This window comes from Pezoporus occidentalis, unplaced genomic scaffold (assembly GCF_034315485.1).
Source record: "Pezoporus occidentalis ecotype Australia unplaced genomic scaffold, CSIRO_AGI_Poc_V1 ctg54, whole genome shotgun sequence".
NCBI lineage: Eukaryota > Metazoa > Chordata > Aves > Psittaciformes > Psittacidae > Pezoporus > Pezoporus occidentalis.
This window is the reverse complement of record NW_026915877.1, coordinates 6,906,813-6,920,724: the sequence shown is the minus strand read 5'-3', so window position 1 is coordinate 6,920,724 and position 13,912 is coordinate 6,906,813. Positions and strand designations below refer to the sequence as shown.

At 40.4% G+C, this 13,912-nt stretch overlaps 1 protein-coding gene across 6 annotated transcripts in view; it reads right to left on the bottom strand.

Moving 5' to 3' along the window:
• PRKG1 (protein kinase cGMP-dependent 1) overlaps positions 1-13,912 on the bottom strand; it is a 492,239-nt gene that overhangs the window by 139,393 nt on the left and 338,934 nt on the right. For all 6 annotated transcript variants that reach the window (XM_062637910.1, XM_062637908.1, XM_062637911.1 and 3 more), the window contains exon 5: positions 3,003-3,066. In XM_062637910.1, coding sequence (XP_062493894.1) covers positions 3,003-3,066 — 64 coding nt within the window. The remainder of the gene's footprint in view (positions 1-3,002; positions 3,067-13,912) is intronic.

Sequence of the window (13,912 nt, the reverse complement as noted above, 5' to 3'; positions counted from 1 at the left end):
GCCCAGAATATGGTTGACTTTCTGGGCTGCAGGTGCACCCTGACAGCTCATGCTGAGCTTTTTAGACCAAGTCCCTCTCCTCAGGGCTGCCCTCAATCCAGTCTCCACCCAGCCTAGCTGTGCTAGGGACAGCCCCAGTCTGGGTGCAGGACCTTGCACTCGGCCTTGTTGAATTTCATGAGGTTTGCACAGGTCCACCTCTGAAGGCTGTCAAGTTCTCTCTGGATGGTGAGCAACTGCAAATATTTGAGAGGACTGTCCTACATACAGATATAAACTTAATCTCCTTAAGATGCTGAGCTACCAAAACACAATTAAACCAAAAATTAAGTCTTGAGCTGCAGAAACATCTTACTTATTGACTCACACATGCTTGGCAAGCACAAGGATAAACAACACAATAAAATCAGGGGCCGAGCAGTGCTTTTCCAGCAGAGATAGCTGGAAAAGCATCCAAACTAAATCAAACTGTGTTGGAAGGGATGCTCAGCTTCCCAGTGTGGTGAAAAATCACTGCAGCACACACAAGTTTTAGAGATGTTACTAAAGTAATCTATACATTATACTGATACTTGTTAATAAGTAATGTTGAGAAATATTACTCTATTAAAAAAAAATGTAATGGAAGAGAAGAAAAAGGTCAGGTTTTAGTATTGGGAAAAGCTGTACCAGGGTCTAGTAGTGACTCCCAGATCCTGGGAGTGGGGCTATAGGTGCAACCTAAAGCTGCTTTGAGATTAGTGTCAACTGGAATGATCTACAGACGGAGAAACCTCCATCCCCAAAACAAGGCCCTGGAAATGGGGTAAATGATGACCTAAAAAGCTAATACCTTGGAGATTTCTTGGCAAAACCAGCATATTGGTAGCTTGGGATTGAATGCACTAAAACTGAACCCAACAGAATTGTTTCTCTTCTCATGTATATGTATTATGAGCAATTTCATTGATGGGATACTACAAGCCACTGCAAGAGAAAATGAAACTCCCCTGTTTTTAGTTGTTTTTTTTTTAATTCTTGAGTTATCAAAGGAACTTCTTGTAGTATTTCCATCAATGCTAAAAATGAAATTATCTTTCAAACACTAATCTTTCTTCCTCCCCCACTGTTTTTATAAAGCCATTTCCAAGTTGATTTGGGTAACAGGCAATTAAACCAGCTTTTTTTCTTGCTTCTGGATTTTAGTTAACAGTTTTTGGAAATTATGTAAAGAATGTAGGACAGAAGTGTTGCATTATTCACAGCACTGTAACAAAAGAAAAGCTGCATGAAATCTTGACATTAAGAAAGAGATTTCCCCCTCTCCACCTCAAGCTGTGCCAAATCAGTCACTTTTATCCAGTCCTTGTTACACCAACAGAGAGAATAAAAGTTATTGTTGCTTAGTTTCAATAGGTTAGATACTATTAAACACAAGATGCTTAATAATGTCATAGCAGAATGACTTTTTAGTTTATGTAAAATGTGGCATGGTAATTCGGAGATAAACCCAGAGGTTATAACAAGAGTGATTCCAAGTAGGAAACTGGGAGCCATATCTCAGTACAGACTGGGACAACCAGCCTCTCCTGCTATGCTATATCATCCACCCTAAGGTACAGAGTTATCTCCACAGATGTTATCTCCACTGATTTGGTGCCTCATATCTTCATTAATGTTTATTATCTTTTCCCCTCCTGCCCTGAAACTTTAAGTGTCCCTGGAAAAGTTTTATACTTTATTCTTTTCTTTAACTCTTGATAAGGAGCTTAATGCTCGTTACAAGATCCAAGGAAATTAAACTGTTTCTGGTTAGGCATGCAGTTTTGAGATAGGCAAATTTAATTCATAGCATATCAATTTAATATGCCTTTTCTCTCTAAATCTGAGCACTTCTCCAGCAGTAAAGGAAATAAAGCTTATCTATGAATATGCAATTATTCTGTATGACAAACAGCTGATTTGCTCAAGTTACAAAATTTATCTGTACACTAAATAAAGAGGCAAAGAAGTAACAATGTCCTATCAATGCTTCGAAAAAGAAAATCAACTTATATGGCAGCAGTGTCATTTCTTAAAATAAACGGCAGAGGTAGTGCACATGAATATTTTTCTTGATGGCAAAGCATGTATAAGAAAAAACAAGCAGGAATGAAATACAATACTGTCATACACAGAGATTTCCTAAAGTTAAATCATACAGGGCTACATTTTGAAATGGTTTATTAACAGCTTCTGTAATATTTAATCACACGCAATTCTGCAGGCCCTGAACAGAGCGCTATGTGCATAAACTGTGTGGACAAAGTGCCTGCAATGCAACTCAAATATTTTACATTAAGTTTACACATTCACTTTCAGAGCAAGGTTAAGGTTTTTGGTTTTGAGGGACTGGGTTTTTTGTTGGGGGGGGGAGGATGCAGGGTTTGGGAGGGGTATTTTGGTTGGGATTTTTTGTTTTGGGTTTTTGGTTTGGTGGTTGTCTGGGTTTTTTTGGTCTTTGCAGTTTGTTTTTTTTTTTCAATGAAGAGCCATGAAAAGCCTGACACTAATGAGATTCTAGTTATAGCCAGGCAGGCAAAGCACAGCTGTGTCCAGGCCGTCAAATATCTCAACACATGCTACATTGCCCCTCTCTGCTGTAACTCTTAGCAACTTTTCTATGACACTTCCTTTAAGGCGTGATATTGCCCTCTAACATGAGTGTCCCACCAAATTTGAAAGGAGGCAGTGTTTTCACATCCCTCCTTCTTCAGCACTGAACTAGGGCCTAAAGAAAGTGGTTTCCCTTCTGCGCACCACATGAAAATACTGTTTCACTCCACAGTTGGACAGAAATCCAATAAAAAATACATAAGCCCTGTTCAAAACTGGATTCATTCTCCACACAGCTCATCATCTCAACGTGCTGAAACATTCAACCATAACTGGGAGCAAATTTGTCCATTTGGAAAAAAGAGCCTCGATATTGCCACCAGAAGGCTCACAGACACTCATTAGCTCTCAAAATTGAAAGCACTTACCTCTTCAAGGACATCTGCAAGCTTACTAAGTATCTCCTCGGGAAGGCTCTGGAATGTAGGAACACTGCAATACAAGAGAAACCTTGATTAATTGATCCCTCTATATGTGTCATAAATCTAGCTGCATCTAGTTCATCTGTCTTCCAGAGATATTTTGCCCTCACTGGCGTTCACCAGAAACATAGCATATATAATGGAAATATTACCATCTTCTAGCAGCCAAGATATATTATGTTTTGATGGAGGACCACTTATAGTAAACATCTGGAGAACCACTTGTAAAGCTAGTAGTCAACTAAGAATAAATCAAAGATTTACTGGAATTAATCTGTGCTGCAAACCTGCTCAGTCACATGTGTGACTGTGCAGTTTTTTTCCTGATCTGCTTCCGTCCCATTGGATACAAATTAAAAACAAAAAGAAAGAAGGGGTGCAGGCAGCAGAAAAGATCAGCTTTAACCAGCCACAGACAAAAGACTGACAGAAAACACACACTGACATAAAAATCCAGAGCTTGAAGCAGCTGTGAAGTCCAGGGAGACAGCATGGACACTGCCCAACCCAAGATGGACCCACTGTAAAAATTACCACGGACTTCTCCAGGAGTTTTACATTCAAGTTTGTTTCATTTCTTTTGCCAAAAAGGCACTTTTCCGCTTGTAAGGTAGCATTTCTCTTGGCAAAGTTCTCCCAGGCTGGACCTGCCTGTCAAGATGTGCGGGTAATGCAGCAATAAAGAGCCCGTCAGCCCCTGGGTCATCAGGACTGAGATTTAAATTGTTCAGGATGATGGATATGAAGTTGGGTCTCCAAATCTCCTGCAACTCCCCTGACCTTGAAGCTGTATCTCTATTACCTTACAGCCTGCACAGCAAGATTGTGGAGTCTCTGTCTTTGGACATATTCAAAAGCCATCTGGACGTGGTCCTGAGTAACCAACACTAGATGGCCCTGCTTGAACAGTGGAGTTGGACCAGATGACCTCCAGAGGTCCTTACAAACCCCAACCAGTCTGTGATTCTGCAATATCTTCATTTCTCATTCTTTATTTTCCACAAAACGTCAATGCTCATCAATATTCCCAAGTGATACTAAATGAAACACATAGACACAACGTACACTCCACAGGCAGAAAAGCAGCACTATACATGCTTTAATTAAAAATGCCTGTCATTGGGAGACTAATTAGCAATGCATCTACATGAAATATTAGTTTGAGCTAATACAGCTCTACCAAGGCTATTTCCAAGAACAGCTCACTCAAGAGTTGCTTTATCACCTCCATGGTGCAAACACAGTCCTATGCTCCTAATATTAAATTGAGATCGCCAATGTATTGCTCTGATTTCAGGAACACTGATGATCAGGTGCAAAGCAAGGAGTGAGTGAGGTGTTGGGAGGAGTCTCCTACAGAGAGGTAAATATAACCCAGAATAAATCATGTTTTTCCTTTCACGTAAGGCGTCGCTTACTTTGGATCACATAACTGCATAAGTTATCCTCTACATTTTGAAGAGCTAAAAAACCCAAACCAAATCCACCACTTTTTGCAGCCCTGAACTCTGGAAAGCAAGCCCTGGCATGTGCCTTTGGGACAATCACCCCACCTTTTTCAGGACTCTTAAACACCTCCTGGATGCACAATTTGGTGGCTGTTTTTGCACCCAAACTCCACCCACAAAAGCAAAGGGAGGTCTGAAGACTACTCCGTGAGCTTGATAGCAAATGCTTGGGGTTCTTCTCTGGGGAAAAGCACAAAGTGCCTGGTGAACTGAATTTGTGTGCACAAGTAAAGCAGAATTTGCTTTTATTAACTTAAGCAATATGCCATGATGCAGTGAAATTAGAAAGCTGGGAAACTTTCATTCTCTGTTTAAAAAAAACAACAAAACTTCAGCTGAATGTATTAAATGATGACAAAATGAAACTGGACAACTAAGTGCAGAAAAATATGATTGTTCATGCTCTTAACATCTTTTGTTTATTCCTTAGGGAACACTCTTTTTCACTAGAAACACATGGCTTCACAATGTAACAAGATCAAACAGAAGCAACTAAAAAGGAATTATATTATGTCTGGGCCTAAGTATAAAATGAAAGTTCATTATACCAACTCTAGCATTCCCAAATGAGGAATAAACTTATGGGAGAAGATAATATTCCCAGATATCTGGTCAAATTTTACTGTGGCTGCACACAAGAGAATGCATCACAGAGTATTTTTTTACAGGTAATTCTATCTGTGCAATCCAAGGGACAGTAGTGGAAGACACCTATTTTACATCAAATGTTTGAGATACAGAGAAATAGATATCAGCTCTGAAGAAATCCCACAGCTTACTTTTGATAACATAGAATATTAAGTAAAGAGGAAAATTTCCTAACAGAAATACTTACAACTTTAACACAGCAATGGAGCAGATAATAGGAAAATCAAGTTGTCGACAAAACAAACTCCAACTGCATCATATCACATCTGAGAAATACACACTATCACAGATTTGTGATAGTTTATGATGGTCCAGTATCCTCCTTAGCAGCTGGTTGTGGCTGAAGTGACAATACAACCAAATTATATTTGAGTCTCAAAAGAGGTCTTACAGGACTGCCCATCAGTTTAATACCAAAAAAAAAACCCTTTATTGAAAAAATACCTTTATAAAACAGTGGGGAGAAAGCATTTATTGACCTGTCAAAAGATGTTACGAAGTCAGGCAAACAGAGCTAATGATAACACCGACAGAAGAACAAGATTAGAAAAGATGTTCAAGTGTACAAGACAATATTGAACATCTGGTTTGATTGTCCAGGTCAATAAAAATATACCACCACTCTCTTCATAACAATATTGAACAGACTCATAAAATAGATTCTTGTTTTCTTCTAAAATCTGCCTGCACTATTTAAAGATTTGCATTCAGAAATCAATGTTTTGGAGATTATTTCCATGTGGGTACTTGCATTCAAAGGGAAATGAAGCCTCGGCTCTAGAAGAACAGAAGAAAACAGGTGACCTGCAAATTGCTCCAAGTGGGAAAACACATGCTAAAGAGAGAATCAGGAGCGCAAGACTCAAATAAAATCTTTGAATATGTTGCAGCACAGCAAGAGGTAAGAAAAACTGTACTCTGATCTCTACAATTTTCTAAAAAAGTCTGAAAATATATGGAAAAGAATATTCAGCACTTGAGTTTAGATGTATTCCTTATTTATGATAGAAGAAATCACAGCAAATGGAGCTCCAAGTTGTTTTCACAACTGACATTCTACTCATCTGCTGCCCTCCCTGCTCCTTGAAGTTATTTATGGTCATGCAGGTGCTAAAAAATATTTCTACCAAAATATTTATGCCTACTTTTCAGGTCTCCTTTGCAAAAGTGCAGTCCAAGATCCGCACGAAGATGCAGACCACCCTGCAAAGGTAGAACCTAACACGGCAAACCAGATCCCTAACTTAAGGAAATTTAATTTTAACAGCAAATGCCAACATGGTATTTTTTAAAAAATCAGTCCACAAACATCACAATGCTTTATCACAGATGTGTGACTGCCATTGCAGGCAACAGGATGAGGAGCAACCTCTGACCTTCTCCAGGATCCCCAAGCCTCATTAGACTCTGACCACAAAAAGGAGAAGTAGCTGCACTGGTAGAGAAGCTGCACATGCTGGCATGGAAAGGTGACTTCTTGCTGGCTATTTTCTACACTATTCAGCTACATAACATTTTGTAGCAGATGACCGTCCAAATACCCAGTGAGGGCACCGCAGGGAATTGCTCGCTGTCTACAGGAATGGCAGAGAAGCTATTCTGGTTGGCTCTGAAAGTGACACATTTTCACAGAGAACTCAACATGCTGAACAGAAGCTGCCAAAGCTGGGGAAAACAGCTGCACCAAAATGTCCATGTTGAATCTCCATCCCAACACAAAAAACAAAGACATGGCCAACCTGAAGGTAGTGGGAGGATGAGTGAATGGTCAGGTTTCCATCCCCAGTGATCTGCAGTTACTGAGCTGCTCTCAACTTTCTGGCAGAAGTAACATCCAACTCTTATTCAGCCCTTTGATTCATCCCATGGGGTTACTGTTGTCCTAAACCAGCAGGGGCTTCCAAATAATACTGGCTGTACTGACGAGGTTGATTTTACCTAGAAAATACTCAGTGGCAGAGATGCCAGCACTCTAATAGGACGTTTATCGCCTGACACACATGAAAACTGTTCAGGGTCCTTGTTGTGTTTTTCAGCTGTCCTGGGTTCAGCAGTAGCAGTCATGTTTCTCCTTCTTGGTAGCTGGTGCAGTGCAGTGTTTTGACTTTCGGCCTGGGAACAGAGCTGATAGCGATGTTTTGGTTTGGCCAAGGACTTTGTGAGCCTCATGCTCTGCCAGGGAGGAGGGGAAGCCAGGAGGAAGCAGAGACAGGACACCTGACCCAAACTGACCAAAGAGGTATTCCATACCACAGCACGTCATGCCCAGGATGTAACGGAGAGTTACCCGGAAGGGCTGGGGGACTGCAGGGTTGAAGGAGGTATCGGTCGGGGCTTGGTCGGGCTGAGGGGGGCAAGTTATCTGTCGGCTGGTGCTGAGGTGTTGTATTCTCTTCCCTTGTTATTTCCTTTATCATTATTATCATTGGTGGTAGCAGTAGTGATTTGTGTTATACCTTAGTTACTAAACTGTTCTTATCTCAACCCGTGGGAGTTGCATTCTTTTCGATTCTCCTCTCCGTCCCTCCAAGAGCAGGGGGAGGGCAAGAAAAGGGGGGGAAGTGAGCGAACGAGTTACCTGACTGGGTTTAAACCACCACATTCAGCCCAACACAAAAGCAGCTATTCACTTTCTAAATGCATTTCAAGATATATTCCCCAAACTTTTGAAGGGTGTTCACTGAAATTGTTCATTCAGCATTCCTTGTGGGATAACTCCAAAACAAACCATTTACCTTTTACTGTTGGATGTCACTGGTCTCTGCCTTGATGGGCAAGCACAGTTTAAAAATCAAGACAGAGCAGTAAAACTAAATGTAGTCTGTCTGCATTCCCTGAAACTCTTTGTTTTGCATCCAATTGGAGTGAAAGTTGAAAAATGCTAATGTCCTTGTTTTACCACATTTGGGATACACCTACAGCACTGTCTCTCTGCTCCAAAAGAACTAAAGCTAAATCTTACCTAGCAGAATCTGATGCTTCATACTCACAAAAAATGATGTTTTGAACAACTCAAGTTGGCAATGCTACATACAGGCAGTCTCCCACTGGCCATCCAGATGTGTCAAGCAGGGACTGCTGCCTCTGTCAGAATCATGGCCTTAAAAAAAAAGAGAACTAAGAGATGTGGTTGCAGCCTGATTGATGAAAGTTTACAAAAATTTACTGTGTAATCTTTCATGCTGTCTTCTCTTTGCCTTCTTTAACTGGAAGATGTTGCACCAGAGAACCCCACATTTCCAGTGTTGACATCTGCCCTGAGATCTGATCGGTATCCCTTAAAGTGGGATCTTGTAGAAGATAGTTTCAGAAGGAACAAACTAAAAAATCTCTGTTGCTCCAAAACCATATTTAATTCTTCAGGGACAGATCCTGTCCCTGTCTGCATGTATGTTAACACAGCCATACAGAGTGAAAAAAAAGCTGATTATGGAATAAATCCTAACCAAAGCGAGGAAGGTAGAGAGCAGAAGCACAAAGCAAGACCTGTCTCTTGTGGTCTGCACTATCGCATCTGTGCGATTTCATTCCAGTACTTTAAAAATGTATTTACATCCTAGTAAGCAGATTGCATGCTGAGTTTCAGGTCATCAGCAAAACCAGCTCCCAGGGTGCTCAGAGACTGGGGATTATCCAGTATCAGAAGTGCCCAGCAATGCCAGAGCGCTGCGATAATCCAGTGACTGGACCATGTATTAGCTTGCTCAGAAGAAAATGCAAAAATATTTGAAGAGGTGGTAGGACGGGAAGTATCTTTTGAAAGGTGAGAGCAACTGAGAACTTGCCTGAGGCCAGCACAGCTGCTGGATATCTCTGTGCAAGAGACTGTGCAAAAGAGGCAAGTGTGAGGACTGAGTTACATATTGTGTATGTAACACAAAATTCATTACATATTGTATATGTAACGCAAAATTCATTTTGTATTGCAAACCTGCATCAAAATACAGTTCTTCTTTACTGTTAGATAAATAGGTATTAGTTGGAGTATAAACTATTAAGTTTTGTTTTTTTTTTTTCTCATGTGCAATTCCCACCACAATACAAGTGGCAGAAAATATGCACTTAGTTCTCTAGATACTCAGTCCTTACCTGATTATAAATGTCATTGGTAAGACAAAACCAGTTTTCCTGAAGCAATTTCCTGCATGTCCTGCTTAGCTTAAAGAATAATACGGAAAAGGAGAAAGGAAGACGGAGAGCAACACTCATGCTCACATTAATTACACTTAACGTCTGGCCTTGAAAACAGCTCATACAATGCAGCTCTGAGGAAGACAACAGATTTGTTCTGCAGGTGTTGCAGATGCCTGCTGTGCTAAAGCTACAAAAGCATTACAGTCATTTTCAATTTTTAATCTCAAAACAGGTGAAAATGTTACAGCTACAGTTTTAAAGCTTTTCTACTTGTAACACAGATCTTATTCTGGTAAATAAACTCCTCAAATTGGTTTGCAGTTAATTTTTTTTTCTCCCAGACATCTGGCTATATACTAAGAGCTGCTATACCTATGAAAATGGGGGTGATGCAGAAAACAAATCATAGAATCATAGAATATCTCAAGTTGAATGGGACCCACAAGGATCATTGAGTCCAACTTCAAATGAACTGATCTTTTTCCTTATGAACAAAAATCTAAAGTAAAACAAGCACAAAAAGTTGCATATTTTTTTCCTCTCATGATGAAAAGATAATAACAATCCTAATGGATTAAGTGGCCTGCTGACATCACAAGGCAAATACTCTGATTTCCCTGTGGGGAATGTATAGGGGGTATGCAAAATGATTGCAAAAGGATGTGGTTGCACACCCTATTTTGGTCTAGGCTCTGTTTATGTTCAACAGGCTGCTTGGGTACTGTGGAACATGATCTTCCCTTGCTTCTGTTAGTCCCTGTCTTTCCCTGACAGGGATTCATTATGACAGACAGCCCTCCTCGTTTTGCAGTCACTGAGGAGATTGTAGGATTTTTTAAAAAAACTAAATTGTTGCTGTCATGAGGAGTGGGAGGGAGAGAAATTAGCTGGTATGTAAACCTCTTCACCCATTTTATATGCGTCTATTCAAGATTATTCATCTTGAAAATGACAACTGATCCCAAAGAGCTGCGAATGCTCAATAGCACAAACTGCTTTGGAAACATCACTAAACTTTAAGCAGGCACAGTTTTGATTATTCAGCTCAACACAGAGGATTCCACACTGCCCAGCTGTGATCTCTTTGTGCCGGCCTATGGAGAAAACCTACACCTGCTATTAACATTTTAGTATGTTACGGATTTTTTTTCTGATGTAGCATTTGATATTTCTTCATATTTGCAAACCAAATTATACCCAAGTCCTAAGGGAAAGCTTCTGTACCTTTCAACTCACACATCTTCTCCAAAAATGTCATATAGGTTATTAAAATAATGGCTGTTGCAAGAGGTCTCACACCTGTGTACCCTGCGTGTTTTGTTTCTATGATCCTGCGTTTGCAACACAGCTAAAATCAAACTGCCCGTGATTTGCAATATAATTGTTACCTCTTCAAAACAGTTTACTGTCAAGGAGTTTCTCTCCAACACCTTTTTTCCCCATTCTCTGGGAGGTTTCATGGGAAGCTATCCCTCAGCATCTGTGGACAATCCCAGAATGGGTGCACCAAGCCCAACTTTTGCTCCTGCATCCTGACTGAAACTACAAATTCATCACTGTGGGCACCAGAATAAATTCAACCAAAAACCATTCTCTCTCACAAGCTGCTAATAACATGCCAAGAAAATGAAAGATGTTTGTGACTGACTCTCATGCTGTATCTCAAGAGTTCCTTAAACACTGATCAGTATTTTGAAGACACAGTAGTGTTAAATGAAATGATAAGTCACATTTGCATGCACAGTCCATTTTGTCTTATTTCTCTAAATTGGTATTTACAGCATCTCCAAAACCAACTGAAGTCAGGTGTTTTGTCTCTAACAGATGCCTACTGCACTTGACAGCAAATTGTCATAATAATATCTTTTTCATGAAGACACTGACCATACTATTTCCAAAGCATTACCTTGTTTTGCAGTGCTCGCTGCTGTTGTAATGCAGCTTCCTGCCTCCCTCCTTTTAACTGCCACCATTAAATGAATGCATTAAAAATATTTCCATAGTTTTTTCTCGTTTTTTTTTCTTTTTTTATAATTGCATATATCCAAAAGAAAAATAAGCTGTAAATGTTTTTAAAGTATATTAATCATAAGCATTTCACATTCTTTCAGGTAACTTCTTACAGCACCCACCAAAGGAAAGAGACAGGAGAGCTGGGTCCCTATTACGAACTTTGCAAGAAAAAGTACTCCTCAGCAGACACATTGACTGAATCTACACAATTCACAAAGCAAGCACTGAAATATCTAAAAATCTTTTTTCATTATTGTTAATTACAAGAAGAGTCAGAAGACTTCTTGCACTATAGCAAATGAATAAGATAGGATAAAAACCATGGAAACCCTGCCCAACACATTCATACGTAGTAAGGTGACCCTGAGGTGGGCAGCATCATCAACTGACAGATTCAGCAATAGCATCAGAACTACCTTGCGGGCAATCTTGAGCTCATCGCTCTGGAAGGATGCATCTGAGATGATTTACTGAGAGACAAGCCCAAAGAAAAGCAGTTTAGATCAGTAGATTATCACTGAGAATAATCTTTCAGGTATAGACTTAGCTACCTCCTCTGCAGAGAAAAAAGCTACAAAAAAAGCACCAAAGTCCAGAACAGTTTGTTCCTCTTCGTGGTGGAAACCTAGGAAAACCACATTTACATGAAATCATGAAAATGGTCCCATGTAAATCCATCTCAGAGTGTTTGATAGAGGCATTTGTGACCTTCCTGCAGACGAGTAGTGTTGGTGCAAACCCCAGGTAACACCAGCAAGTACTTCAAGACATCCAGGATATCCTAACCAGCTTAATTCAGTGATTCTAACCCTCCTGATTTCTAATCTGCACAGCCCCGGGGCAATGTTGAATTACTACTTAGTTGGAGACACAAGAGGAACACTGACATTAAGATTTGTTCAAGGCAAAAGTACACAGCCAGAAAATCCCTTCCTATTTTAAGCAAAGAAATTCTCTCAGCAGTGTGCTTATTTGCCAGTCGCAGCAGAAAGGGCAGCACACACATTATTGATTTGGGGGTGTAATTCAGGACATTCATCCTCTGTGAAGCTCTGAAGGCTAACAGATGGTGGCTCATCTTAATTCCTTATTTCTAGTGGCTTCTATTCCTACTCTTGGGGATGCTGCTGCTCTTGCTCTGTCTTTTCGTAGAAGAGATCTGTTACCTCTGAATGCCTTTTTAAGATATTCTAGGGACCTTTGCCTGAGTTGAGTTTGGATTTACTTGAAATTTGTAATACTACATGTTTTAGGAGGCTCAGCACACCAAATACTTCTAAAATGCCTCTAAAGCCACAACTGATACACCTTTCTTTCTCCAGGATAAGCCACAGTTCCCTTATTGAATTAAAGAACTGAGAAGAATGATTTAATCTTTCAGTTTACAATGCTGTTGATTTTCTTCTCCCCTCAGTAAAACCCTTGCATTTTGGGAGCCCAAAATTTGCTATGCACAACAAGCCTCTGCAGCATTTTATTTTCAATGCTGAAAATAAAACACAGCTGAAAATTAATTAAATGTTGAAGATTTTCAAGTGGCTTGGATTATATTGGAGAAATAATCAAATAAGCTTGACAGATTTGAAATATGGGTTGAAAATTCAATTGTTTAAGAAAACATAACCTTGGGAATATTACAGACAGGCAACCAATATAATGTGTAACAAAAAACCCAAACAAAAAAAAAAATTGTGCTGGGAAGACATTTGCAATTATTCACTACGACTCTACTCAGCTGCTGTCAATCCTTGCCTATCACTTCCTTTGCATTTGCCCAAAGAACAGCCCATCTAAGGGTTGCAACCCTAAAAACTGCTCCCAGATTCCTGATTATAAAACACCTCTGTTAAAACCAGGTATAACCCTATGCCCAGGCTCATTCTGAAGACCCTGCTGAGAGCACAGCATCCAACCCACACAGCCTTCAAACTGGATCATCTTGGGTTTGGATGAGGATCAGTGAGAGCACATATCCAGCCATGCAGATGTATTGGAAGGTGCAAAGCACTCCAGGTACAAAGTGGTTTCCTGGGTTCAGCAGTAGCAGTCATTTTTTCTCCTTCTTAGTAGCTGGTGCAGTGCTGTGGTTTTGACTTTCAGCCTGGGAACAGTGCTGATAATACCAATGTTTTGAGCTGTTGCTCAGTAATGTTTACTCTGACCAAGGACTTCATGAGTCTCATGCTCTGCCAGGGAGGAGGGGCACAAGAAGCCAGGAGGAAGCAGAGCCAGGACACCTGACCCAAACTGACCAAAGAGGTATTCCATACCACAGCACATCATGCCCCGCATATAAACGGGGTCAGTTACCCGGAAGGGCTAGATCACTGCTCAGGTCGGGCTGGGTATCGGTCAGCAGGTGGTGAGCAGTTGTATTCTCTTCCCTTGTTATTTCCCTTATCGTTATTATAATTGGTGGTAGCAGTAGTGGGTTTGGGTTATACCTTAGTTACTGAACTGATCTCAACCAGTGGGAGTTACATTCTTTCCATTCTTCCCCCCATCCCTCCAGGAGAGGGGGTTAGGGCGGAGTGAGAGAGTGGCTGCATGGTT